This window comes from Barbus barbus, assembly GCF_936440315.1.
Source record: "Barbus barbus genome assembly, chromosome: 1".
In the NCBI taxonomy this organism is placed as follows: domain Eukaryota; kingdom Metazoa; phylum Chordata; class Actinopteri; order Cypriniformes; family Cyprinidae; genus Barbus; species Barbus barbus.
The window spans coordinates 23,747,047-23,760,279 of record NC_136729.1 but is presented as its reverse complement, the minus strand read 5'-3'; the positions used below and the strand labels follow the sequence as shown (position 1 = coordinate 23,760,279).

General features: G+C 37.3%; 1 protein-coding gene across 6 annotated transcripts; it reads left to right on the top strand.

The window, feature by feature from the left end:
* Positions 1 to 5: 5 nt before the first annotated feature.
* Positions 6 to 13,070, top strand: LOC306854084 (autophagy-related protein 13-like). 6 transcript variants are annotated; one of them, XM_079391888.1, is made up of 19 exons: positions 6 to 228; positions 1,240 to 1,320; positions 1,427 to 1,507; positions 1,610 to 1,729; positions 1,844 to 1,890; positions 2,027 to 2,167; positions 2,281 to 2,321; positions 2,408 to 2,504; positions 5,041 to 5,139; positions 6,289 to 6,382; positions 7,036 to 7,134; positions 7,530 to 7,625; positions 7,807 to 7,946; positions 8,045 to 8,132; positions 10,426 to 10,482; positions 10,813 to 10,890; positions 11,015 to 11,128; positions 11,731 to 11,859; positions 12,243 to 13,070. In XM_079391888.1, the coding sequence occupies exons 2-19, from the start codon at positions 1,252 to 1,254 to the stop codon at positions 12,318 to 12,320; spliced, it is 1,668 nt and encodes a 555-aa protein (XP_079248014.1). In that variant the 5' UTR covers positions 6 to 228; positions 1,240 to 1,251; the 3' UTR covers positions 12,321 to 13,070. The 6 variants fall into 6 exon arrangements, with proteins under 6 accessions (XP_079248014.1, XP_079248017.1, XP_079248015.1 ...); XM_079391891.1 differs by lacking the exon at positions 7,036 to 7,134; XM_079391889.1 differs by lacking the exon at positions 10,426 to 10,482.
* The last annotated feature ends 163 nt before the right edge of the window (positions 13,071 to 13,233 follow it).

Genomic DNA, 13,233 nt, shown 5'->3' with positions numbered 1-13,233 from the left:
TCGGTACAGGCAACACGTCATTCCTGACCTAGCCAAACAAGCAAAATAAACAAAAAATGGGGCGCCTGTTAAGTGTGTGACGTTGTGGTGCTACGATGTGATTAATTGAAAATACTGTATCGTTTAGGCTGTATTTGATCATTTCACGCAACCAGCCACGGTGTATTGCACACTGAACGTCATACTCTAGGAGGTGTTAACAGTTGAACCTCCGCTCTGTGATGAGCTGTAAGTACATGCGCATGTTTTGCTAAGGGGTTAGCATTGGCTGCACAGACATACAGCTAATTGTGAACAATTTGAGATGTTTGGCTGTGAGAAACAAATAGCAGGTCTGTAGTTTTCAGATCTCGAGTCAGATGAACTGGCAGCTGTCATTTGACATTGAGTGTTTAGTGTTGTGTAACTTAGTGCTGTGTTGTTGTTTTCTTTTCAGTGCGTATAAATCTTAGAGGCGAGCTGCCGTAAAGCTGTGACAGTCATAATGACACTAAGACATCAGTAAATTCGTTCATTATTACTATTATTAGAGTAGGATGGTGTAAGATGACCTCCACCTTATTTGTTTCTCTTGACTATAGAAGGCACACAATCTCACAAAGACTATAGAATACTCTGATTATCAACATTTAAGATTTCGTCAAAACGGTTTTGAGGTTAATTTATCTAATTTTGTATCTTTGGAAAATACTGATCTGTGACACTGCATTATGTTAAATATCAAAGATTTTGTGTCTGTTTGTTAATTAGGAATTTGTGCACCAATTAAAGTTTTTACATCTATGGAGAAAAAATATATATATTTTGAAGTTCTGTAGAAGTTTTGCCCCTAGAATTGGCACAGAAAGCCTTAGTGGCATGTTATTGTTATTATATTATAATAAGGGTTATTATTCAGTAATTCTATGAGTTAGCTGTACATTTCAGACATCTATTCATTAAAACCTGCTTTGTCTGTCATTGGTCATTCAAATATTCAACAAAATTGTCAAAGTACAATTTTAAGTAGAATAGATGATGCAGTATTTTACATTATAACACTCATCTTGTAAATGTTGTATCTAAATATGTTAAGTGTAAATGTACATTATTATTAAGGGGGCTTTTTCCTCCATCCTACCCCTACCAATTCACCTGACTGTCAGTTATGTGTATTATGTACTTTTTCAATTATTGTATTATTTATATCGGCTTTTTCTCTGTTCACTGAGGAAACTGTCTTTAATTTGTATGTCTTAGGTGCGTGCGACAATGGATAGTGATCTGAGCCCACAGGACAAGAAAGACTTGGATAAATTCATCAAATTCTTTGCCTTGAAGGTGATTACATTAAACACTACAGTACTAAGGGTATTATTGGATGTATGAAATCTGGTATCCCAGGTGACAGGGTGATGATATTCTTTGCTTTATGTGTGTCTTTCAGACAGTGCAAGTTATAGTTCAAGCCCGGCTTGGAGAGAAGATCAGCACTTGCTCATCTTCATCACCGACAGGTTCAGACTGGGTAAGAGACATCCAGGACACTTCACATACAACGGTCCTGTTTTGTTTATAAAATAACTAACATGAGATCTGCTTGATTGGTCGTTTTCATGTTTTTATTCAGTTTAATCTAGCAATAAAAGACATCCCAGAGGTGACTCATGAAGCAAAAAAAGCTCTTGCTGGACAGCTGCCTGGCATCGGCCGATCCATGTGTGTGGAGATCTCCCTCAAAACCTCAGAGGTCTAGTCTTTCTTTTAGTTCACCATCAATATAATAACACAATCATGAAAAAATGCCCAACTTAATAAAAAAGATGTTTACTTGAGTATTAAGAAGTTGTGTTTACCCATGCAGGGTGACTCCATGGAGCTGGAGACATGGTGTTTGGAAATGAATGAAAAGTAAGCACACACAATTCCCCTATACAGACAGGACAAAGCAGTCAGCTGAGAACTGCTCTGTGTTGAGATTGATACATTATCAGCAAGTCAATATTTACTGTACTGGGGCATAACTCAGGTTTGCATTTTCTTCCAGGTGTGATAAGGACATTAAAGTGTCCTATACAGTTTATAATCGGCTGTCTCTGCTGCTCAAGTCTTTGCTGGCCATCACAAGGGTGACACCTGCTTACAAGCTTTCACGTAAACAAGGGCATGATTATGTCATACTCTACAGGTACTCAACACGCTTTCTTCTACACTCCACAAAGCCTTATATTGCCTGATGAGTTCATAGAGGGTAAACAGGATGTCATGTACAGTCAGATTTTATTAATATCTCTTTGATAGGATCTATTTTGGAGACGTCCAGCTGACAGGTCTCGGGGAAGGTAATAGTTTGAAGGGCTCTCTTCATAGTACTAATAAAGGCTGAGTAGACTCTGTTCTGTAGTCTCTTCTTCACTTCTCTCTGCAGGGTTCCAGACAGTGCGAGTGGGTATTGTAGGCACTCCCGTAGGCACCATCACTTTGTCCTGTGCATATCGCACTAACTTGGCCCTCATGTCTTCAAGGTATGCATTACATCTTCCTGAATGCATGTGCTGGGCCATAAACTCTTTTGAATTACACAACCTGGGGGCTGTTCCATAAAAGACGCTAAGAAAAGCGGGGATTAAAGTCCAAAACCTGACTTGAAATAACCTAACAAATCAATCGGGACTAAAGCGGTTCCATAAACGACAATTCAAGTTCACGCAATCTGACTAATGCTATCCAGGTTCAGTGAGTCAGGATAATGTGACGTACACGCTTATTCTGAAGCAGCCCTTAATGTCGATCATGGAAACATTGAAACATTGTGTTTTCCTCAGTGCATAACTGATACGTCACAGGTATATTTTTTACATCTGTAAATGTCAGAAAGCCATGCAAATATATCCATTTAGCTGTCAGGAGTGGGCGAGGCTTATGCGAGAGAACGAGCGCTGCGGCGCGCATGCGCGCTACACACACAGAGCAGAATAGAATAGAATACTAGCGCAAGAATTCTGAATAAAATATACATTCTGCTAAAATATTTGTTGTTGGACATTAAATGTGACACATAGAATTTTACTACATATAAGTGTATTTTTATGATAGCAGCAACTGTTAATCACTAGCTCAAATGAGTTAAATGTGTGTTCCTCTTATCAGTTAAAATGTACTCTGATTTCTATTATAAATTTAAATTTTTAATTCAGTGATTTTAACTTTTGATTGTGTTTTTATGCGTTAATGCTTTAAAGAGCCATTTTAGATTGTAATGTTTTAATGTTCTAATAACCATAAAAGGTACAGCTGTCATAAATTCAGAGAGAAAGGCTGCATGGCTAGAAACTTCTGATCAACTTCTGATTTAACTATGGTAAAATGTCATTCGCCTACATTTTGGGCACAATACATTAAATACAGTTGGTTGTAGCCTATTTTTTATTTATTTGATTATTTAAGGTGTATTTTCTGTGTACTTTTATTTTTGGACCGATAATAAATTAAACTGACTGTATGTGAGAGAGTCAGTGGTAATATGCGTTCCTATTGGTCAGAGTTAGAGGAGCTCAGCTTAGCCTGACAGTTAGCCTGCTCCGGACCAGGTTAGTTTGCCAGCATAAGTTGCTGGGGTAACTGAGTTTGAACTTTTTTAAGTTTGATTTATGAAACCGAATCTACCAAAAATAAGCCTGACTAACCGAAATAAGTCTTATACTCTAATCTTGGTTTATGGAACAGCCCCCAGTATGACTTTTTTTTAAAACGGCATACAAGTGCCTTAGCAATGTTGACAGCATCATGAATTGAGAGTTGACTGTTAACTCAACATGCAAATATCGCTGCAGCCTCAGATTGTTGTTTTACATTCATTCAGTCACATCTGCTTATTTGTGTTCACATAGCTTCACTGAACAGCTTATATCTATCTGTTAGGGTTTATAGTCCAAAAGTGCGCATCCTTGGAGAAGTATTGATCTATTTACACGTCTACTTCATATTTCTATATGCATGATCATTTTTATAAATTTTCCATTGATTTACACTAAATAAAATTTTATATTTATTAGATTTGTATTAACATCTACACCAACCCTAAACCTACCCCTTACAATAATGCAAGTACAGTAATTATTGTTGTACAGTGTGTTCCTAGTAGCCGCAGCTGTATCCCTTCTAGCCTTGACCCTGCTTCCAGCACTGTCTGTCTGTGTTTTCTGTTCTGACTCAGAGGAAGCTCATTCGCTGCTCATAGTGTCAATCATATCAAAGGGACTTTGATCATGTTACGCGTTCATAACAAGCCTGGTCTCTAATGCCAAACTTCCACTAGGTGGTTAAATATAGCTTAAATGTATACTGGGATCAAAGAGATGTGGCTAATCCATGTAATGCCAGAATAATGGCTGAATAAAAACAAAAGAATAATGATGATTACTTCTCATACCTGGCAGAGGTCGCAATACATAGAGAAAATACTGTAGCAGGCAGAGCAAGCTCACTGTTCACGATGCACAAAATATTGGAAGAAAATCCTAAATACTTAATTGGGAGTGGGGGTTTATATGAATGTGTTTCTGAGGTGAACTGACTGTCTTCAGAAAAGTTTAGATGGTATTTCCCTCCATTTAATGCATGTTAAATTAGTTACATAAGCGCAGCGCTGCTTTGTTTACAGCGCTAACCAGGGAAACGCTATACTGCTGCTATTCACCTGCTGTTCATCCCATTTGCTCTTTTTGTTTCGTTTTTATGTAATACACTTTCACAAAGCTAAAATCAGACCTTTCTGTTTTTGCTTTAAAAGGTGAAATACAGTCTAATTTAAATAAAAAATTTGCGGCCACTTTGTTTTGATTAAAACGCTGGTGATTAAAATTCTGATTCACACAAAGACACATTCAAGGAAAAAAAAAAGGTGATAAACATGAAACCGCCACAATCCTAAAAAAAAGAAAAGAAAAAGTGATACAGATTTCTTTGGTCAAACCGCCCAGCACTAATGCAACACATTCAAGTATTCAGATATTCTGGGTAGTTTTGTAGTGCAAGATGTTGTCCTTGTGTGTCTCACAGGCAATTTGAGAGGACAGGCCCTATCATGGGTATCATCATTGATCATTTTGTGGAGCGTCCCTTCACTAATATGGCACACATGCATCCCTGCAGTTACAGGTGCGTAAATAAATAATCACAGTATAGACAGGCTACTGTTCAGAGGTTTGGGGTGAGAGTTTTTTTTTTTAGATACTTTTTATTCATCAAAGACACAAATTGATCAAAAGTGACAATGAATACTTTTACATTGTTACAAAACAGTTCTATTTCAAAGAAATGCTGTTCTATTCAAAGAATTCTGTAAAAAAAACACAATATACCTAATATACAAAAAGGACTAAACGGTTTTCAACATTGATATATGATACAGAATATATTGATATGAAATGTTTCTTAGGCACCAAATGGGAATGTTAGAGTGATTTCTGAAGGAATGGCAACTGAAAATTCAGCTTTATCGTCGCAGGAATAAATGTAATCCTGGACCACAAAAGCAGTCAATAGCCAAAAATACTGTACATTGTATGGGTGAAAATTATAGATTTATCTTTTATGCCAAAAATCATTACGATATTAAGTAAAGAATGTTCCATGAAGATATTTTGTAAATTTCCTACTGTAAATATATCAAAACTTCATTTTTGATTTGTAATATGCATTGCTAAGAATTTCATTTGGACAGCTTTAAAGGTTATTTTCTCAATATTTAGATTTTTTTGCACCCTCAGATTCCAGATTTTCATAGTTGTATCTCGGCCAAATCCATACATCCAAAACATCCATCGATGGAAAGCTTATTTATTCATTTTTCAGATTATATATAAAATCTCAAATTTCAAAAAAAAAATTATGACTGGTCTTGTGGTCCAGAAAAAGTTATTTTAAATTGTAATAATATTTCACATTATTCCTGTTTTAACTGTACTTCTGGTCAAATAAATGTGGGACTAACTAAATGCAAGACTAATTTCCAAAACGTTTTTAAAAAAATCTTACCAACCCCAAACTGCTGTGTAGATCTGTGTAGAATATCACCTGTATTGTTATTTAAATCAAAATTAATATTTCATTTATTTGTAGTACACTAGAAAGACATACAATTTTTAAATGTTTTTCAGCATTCAGAATAAGTTGGAATTAAACAATTAATAATAAAAAAATAAAATAAAAAAAATCACTTACATATTGATTGTACAGGGATTCAAGCTGATGACTCTGCTTTCTTGTCCTCTGGCCTCTAACCAGCTGTTTTCTTTTCTCTCTTAGAGCACCTGGAGAAGATGAGGGAGGGACATATGAAGGAATAGAAGACTCTCAGGAAGTGTGCACCACTTCCTTTTCCACCTCCCCACCATCACAGGTAATGCCGTCTCGATCACCTTTTCATCTATCCCATTAAAAATAACCCTTCACCACCTTCCTTGTACAAGCCAGGCTTCAGTTACAGGTGCAGTGCAGCCTGTCATTAAGAGATTAGCTGTTAACCTCTCACAATGGATAAGCCGTTTTCATTCAGGAGTCTCTTTCAGCAGTTCCCTGATGAACAGGTCTCATTCTTTAAATGTGATTATAGTTTTTTATATTCCTTCAGCCATGAATATGATGTGAGATTGCTGCTAAGTACAGTACATATCCTCCCTATACTTAGTTGCTTTCTTTTCTTCTTTTTTTTTTTTTGCTGTTTGGTTAGTCTGCCGTCTTGATTAGTGTTGTTTTTGTTAACTAAATTCACTATTTGACAAAGCTGAAATAAAGGCAAAATAAATATATATTTTAAATAGTATATCATTAATACTGGTCTTAGTGTACTTGCTTCAGTACAAAAGTGTTCAAAAATCTTCAGTTCCACAAAATGCTCTTGTGTAGTATTGGAGGGTGCAGAAGACTAGTGTTAAAGTCATTTATGTGACTATGGAATCAGTTTCTCTCTCTCCCCATTATCTCTTTCTGTGGTAGCGCTTTCATTTCTGTTGCTGCCCTTGTTTTTCTTTCTTTCTTTCTGTGTGCATGTAGTGTGTGTGTACAGTAAGTCAGGCACATTTTAAGACACCTAAGCCGACTCTGATGGCCACACTGAAGGTTCCCCTCATGGGGCTTGGCATCTCACAGCAAGTGAGTCCAGTGTGTGTGAGAGAGAAGTGGGTGTACACGCATGCAGCTGATAGATTAAAGTAAAAAGTGTGTGTGGCCTGCCCCAGTAACCTATACTCCACTGCTTACCCTTCATAACCTTGTATAATCTTTTAATTTAGAGGGTTATACAGTATCACTCACACAAGAGATTGTTTGAGCACTGCTCAGGCAAACGCGCACAATCACTGCTACCTTCTCCTTGGGCTGACCTGCCTGCTGTTTTACTTGAAGCGTTTGTGTGTTTGCTCTGATAACTACTCTGATCCTTCTTGCTCTCTGCTCTGCAGTGAGGTTTATACAGGACCAGACCTTAAAAAGCCTCTTGATCTGACATTTGACTATTATTGTGATATAAATCTCTCTCTGTCTCTCAGCTGTACAGCTCTCGTCTGTCATATCAGACTCCTGCCCTGGGAACTGTGGATTTGTGCCATCCTATGGCTTGTACTGCTGCTGCACATCCTCACCAGGTACAGCACACAACACACCAGTGCATACGCATTACACCACTTTCCCGATCATAACTTCATGCCCCTCATTCCTTCTGATGTAGAACAGCTGCTTGGAATTACTTGCACCGGTTTACAGAAGTGTGTGTTGTTTTGAGTTGACCGGAATGCGGTGTCCATGTATGTGTCTCTTCCTAATCAGATGGTTGTGCCCGGTAAAGAAGGTGGAGTCCCACAGGTGCCAGCTCAGCCTACTCATGGCACTGCAGCTGAGCATGGTCGTATCCCTTCATGCCCCACTGGACAATCCCCTCAGCCAGCACCACCCACATCCTGTAGTAGGTAAGAGTGTGAGGAGATTCAGACTGGTCAACGCTGATTTTTCATTTGTCAGTTCAGCAAAATTTGATTCCATGTTTGTTTGTGTGTGTGTGTGGTAGCGAAGTGAAGACTGTGTCCCCCTCTGATGCTTTAGAGACCACCTTCACCAGGAAAGTTGGGGCTTTTGTCAACAAAGCCACCACTCAGGTTAGAATACATTAATAGTATATAATAACTTGGAAAACAAAAATTACCTTCATGTACATTAAAATAGTTCATACATTCTCATAAACATCTACATGAACTACTGAGCCGTTAAGCATACAGTTAGCATTCAAAAGTTAGTGGTCGGTGAGGTTTTTCTTAATGTTTTTGAGTCTCTTAGGCTCACCTAGGTTAAATATAAATCAAAAATAGTAAAAACTGTTGTTACTATTAAAAATAACAGTTTTGTGTTTTAATTAGTTGTAAAATTGAATATGAAGAGTTCATTTGTCACTTTAAACTACGCAAAAACCTGGTGACGCCTTTGTGCAGCACAAAGCAATCAAGCAACAGCAATGAAATAGCACTTCGACCAATCAGAGCACGGGGTTCATTCCCCATCTAGTAGCAAGTGGGATGATTGACAAATGCGTTGACCCATCATTAAAAAGAGACCGCAAAACAAAAATCACGCTCTGTCTCGTACCCTCTTTTACTCCCGCCGTCTGATTTCTTAAAAGAGGACAGTACAACTAAGGTAAATGGGTTGGATGTGGAAAGTTAAAATATTGAGTTAACTTAGTCCTCTGTAGTCAACGTGATCGCATTGATATTCTATCTAGACGAACTGTGAACAGAATAAAAGCACACATTCATATTCAGTCAGATCTGCTGCGGTTTATTTGTGTTCATATAGCTGCACTCACTGAACAGCGTCCTAATTTTAGGGCTTTTAGTCCAAAAAACAGTGCACGTACTTGGATACTGATATTTGCACTAGAGCGTCGCCCGTGTCTAATAAACCTTTAAGAAAGTATTTCTGGAACATTCACATCTGCTGAGTTACCATGTTTGGGTAACAGCTTCACAAACAGCCTTTTCAACTACACAGTATTATTTCTGTATTACAGTCATTCATAAGTTAATAGTTCAGATATAAACACTGATGTTTATGGTAGCGATCAAAATAGACCTTTTGAAAGTTAACTGGCGCTTCAAATAACGTTTGTGTCAATTGCATTGTTTCGCCACTAGGTCACAAAGTGACTGCAATGTGTTTGTGATTGAATCATGAGATTCGTTTAAAAACGCGGATTCATCCAGTAAAGAAACAAGTGAAGTATTAAATCATTCAAACCACTTTTTCATTATTTTAATATGAACTAAATATATTATAAATACATTTAAACGTTTAATAATTCAAATTAAACACTTTTAAATAGACTGCAGCAATGATATTTTGTCACACATTATTTTGTTTCGTGGGAGAATCGTGATCTCGGTTTGAGACAAAAAAAAAAAAAAAAAAAAAGATTCTCAATTTATCCAGAATCGTGCAGCTGCAGACCTTTGGTAAATATCTAACATGAATAACGTTATCCTGACACTACGTAATTTTCAAGCTAGTTTGCCTATTCACCAGGCATTTAAGTTGGCAAAGTAGTGTAAAGTTATGTGCTCGGTGACAGAAAAGTGTGTTCATGCCTTGCAGCTAATAAAAAGATAATAAAAACATGACATCAGATGAGGACACAGACAGGGCGAGAGAGAGCAGCAGAACTAAAAGAACCAAAAAGTGTCCATGCCCCACAGCAGTTCCTCACAGAATATCAGGATGTGATATACCCACTAGAGCGGTGTCGTGCCAGCTCGCCTGGCTGGCGAGCTCGAGGAAACCCTCCACATATCGCTCCAACCTCAGACCGCCCTGCCACAAACCCCACAGCTCGTCCTCAGCTGAAATCATCCTTTTTGTTGGTTCATTCGTCTGTCACGTCTCGTGGAGGAAGGGAGAAAGCAGGAGTTGTAACTTAAGGTAGAATTTGACTTTTAATATAAACAAAACGTAGTGTACACACAGACTAGCAACAAAGCAGAACGGACAAACGCTAAGAGAAAACTGAGGGTATTTGTAAAGGAGAAAACAAAAGGAACTAACGAGATGATTAAGGAACTTGGGTGCATGGAATAATGAATTAACTTAACAAGAACAGGAACATAACCATATAAGGAAACTCAGGAACAAGGACAGGGGTAAAGCATGGAAAAACAAGTCCACAATCCTGAAAGTAACTGACTTTTGATCAGTTTAATTTTAATTAACAGTTTAATTCATTCTTTAAAACTAAAATTGTTCATTTATTTATTTATTTTTTAAATCGTACAGACCCCAAACCTTTGAAGGGTAGTGTGTATATATTAAGCTTGTATTTGTTAATATTGTTACAATTAAAAATAACAGTTTTATGTTTTAATATGTTGTAAAATTGTATTTATTCTTGTGATGGATAAACAGAATTTTCAGCAACCATTACTCCAGTCTTCAGTGTCACATGATGCTTCAGACAACAATGTAATATGCAAGAAATCTTTCCTCTTCTTCTTCTTCTTATTTTTATTATTGTCAATGTTGAGCAACATAGCACACCTTAATATTGTGAACATTTTTTAATGTACCGAAATTTATTTGAAATAGACATCTTTTTGTAACATTTTAAATGTTGTAACTGTGACTTTTGATCAGTTTAATGCATTCTTTATAGCTAAAATTTTTCATTTCTTTTTTACAAATCATACAGACCCCAAAACTTTGAAGAAGTATTACTGATAAGTGCAAAAAGTCACTGTCATGTTAAGTGGCAGGTGAAAATGCATTGTAATGTGTTGTGTATGTGTAACTCAGGTGACAACAACCAGTTTGGATCTTCCTTTTGCTGCATTCGCTCCAAGAGCCTATGACCTGGAGGAGAACGACCCAATGGTATTGAAAGAAAAAAACACCCATACTTACTATGCATTTCAAATTAAGAAGACCCAATGCGTCCACTGTCTCCTAATCATTTTTTTTGTGTCTGTGATTAAGAGGTGTTTTTCTGTGTTTGCAGGTGCACCCTCCTCTATCCCCGGCTCCTTCGTCTCCCTTGCAAGGCAGCCTGCACCCAAACAGCTCGACCCACAGCGGGGGACAGCCGCAAGACGACTTTGTCATGGTTGACTTTGTAAGTGCACCAACACATAATAAAAATACACTTATCAAGATCTGCTTTCCTCTCCAGATATTGAGAACTATGCAATATTGAGCACATTGAAAGGCACTGCATCAGTTCATTGAGCGAATGGGAACTGTTGAGCACCAGAGAAATGGGTACTCAGGGCCAGCGCCAAGGGGGGGCATTCGCGGGCCGTGCCCCCCCCAAACGAGTTACTGTGCCCCCCCACTTTCCATCCTCTCCCCACCTTCCTGAACACGATCAATTTCAAAAGCGAAAGTACCGATAAAACAGCGCACATAAGAAAGCGATTGCATGCTTTAGCGAGCGTCAGCAACTGCACTGCAGAGTATCTAGTGATCCAGACAAGTCAATTATTCATCAAAAAATGAAACTTAGACTGTGACCTGAGAGAAAGCTACATATGCTTGATGTTTAATAAATCTGAAGAAGACCTTATTCTCCTTTATTTTTATTTCATAAATACACTCTGAAATGATGCAGTATCCCACACCAATTAGAAGTCTTTGAAGCTAGTGAGTTGATGTTGCATAAGAGAGTATGATCCATATTGTGTTTAAAGACCAGTTCTGTGATTGTGTGCCAAACAGAAACCAGCATTCTCTAAGGATGACCTTCTACCAATAGATCTGGGAACTTTCTATAGGGAGTTTCAAAACCCTCCTCAACTTGCAAGCCTGTCCATCGATGTCAGCGCTCAGTCTATGGCTGAGGATTTGGTGAGAAACAAACAAATTCTTGTCAGAGCACATACTGAACATTTTTGCAATCTATATGGGACAGGTTGACCTTTAAAGCAAGAAAGGCATAGATTAGAGACAGAGAAAGTATTCATATACAGTAGGTATAATTACATTACAGATAGTTTTTTTAGCACCAAACCAGGGTTGGTGTTAAAGTCTTAAGGAAAATGTTTTATTGTGTGGATAATAAAATTAAGAACCATTGAAATAATTGCAAGTATTTTTTTATATGTAGTTCACTTAAAAACAGAATCTGTATACAAATTATACATAGGGTGACTTATTCACATTCATGCCATAGTAACATTGTGATGTGTTCATAATTAGATATTTGGTACAGTGAACATGTATTTTTACAGGACTCTCTTCCAGAGAAACTGGCCATTTATGAGAAGAACATTGACGAGTTTGATGCATTTGTGGACACACTACAATAAAACAGAACAGAGATTGCATCCTTCACAACTTCTTTACTCTTTTTGCTTCCTTCACTGAAGCATCTCTCATTGGATGTCTACATTAACCATGTTTTGTGTCAGTTTTTCCTTGTGCAATGAGCTATGAAGAGAATCATCATTCAAGAAAAAAGTGAACTGAGGTACAAGGAGAGCAGCATCTGTTACAGGAACAGAGCAACATTAAATTTCCAACCCTTGTATTTATTAAAATAGCAGAACTGTGTAAGTAAAGCTCACTGTAATGAATGTATAAACCTGTACCAGCCTTTTGTTTTGCTCATCATAACACCACACGCAGTTCACTGACTAGTCACTGAAGCAGATTTCTGTCATTGTACCGCTGGCACCATCTGAATTCTCTTACAATGTTAATTTAAGGGAAAACATGAATAATCTGAGAATATGTCCAGATTTGCTTTTTAGACTTAAACATAAACGACACTACAGTGAACACTGACAACAGTGAATTGTGAGTCCATGTCTGCTTACCTGCTTCCTGTAAATGCATTTAACCATCAACTTTAATTTTTTTTTTTTTTTTTTTTTTTAAATTAGGGACAGTTTATCAGGTCTTTAAACGGTGAGGAATGTTTTTTTTTTAATTTATGTTCGCAAGTCATTAGGAGCTGGACCTTCTTTTTTATTTTATTTTAAATGTCTTCTGTCTCTCCTCACTTTGTTAATATGGCATGTAAATGTTGTGTAATAAACTGATTTATTTCAGACATGCCTGTTTTTGTTTCCCCTGTATGCTTAACTGGTCAAAAATTGTGTCTCCTTTAGGCAAACCTTGGAGTTCACCAGCTAATAGAATATTCACTAGCTCTACGTTCGCCCAATGGAACGCGACGTCTTGGCTTATGAATATTAATTAGGGTGCGTTACTGGATGG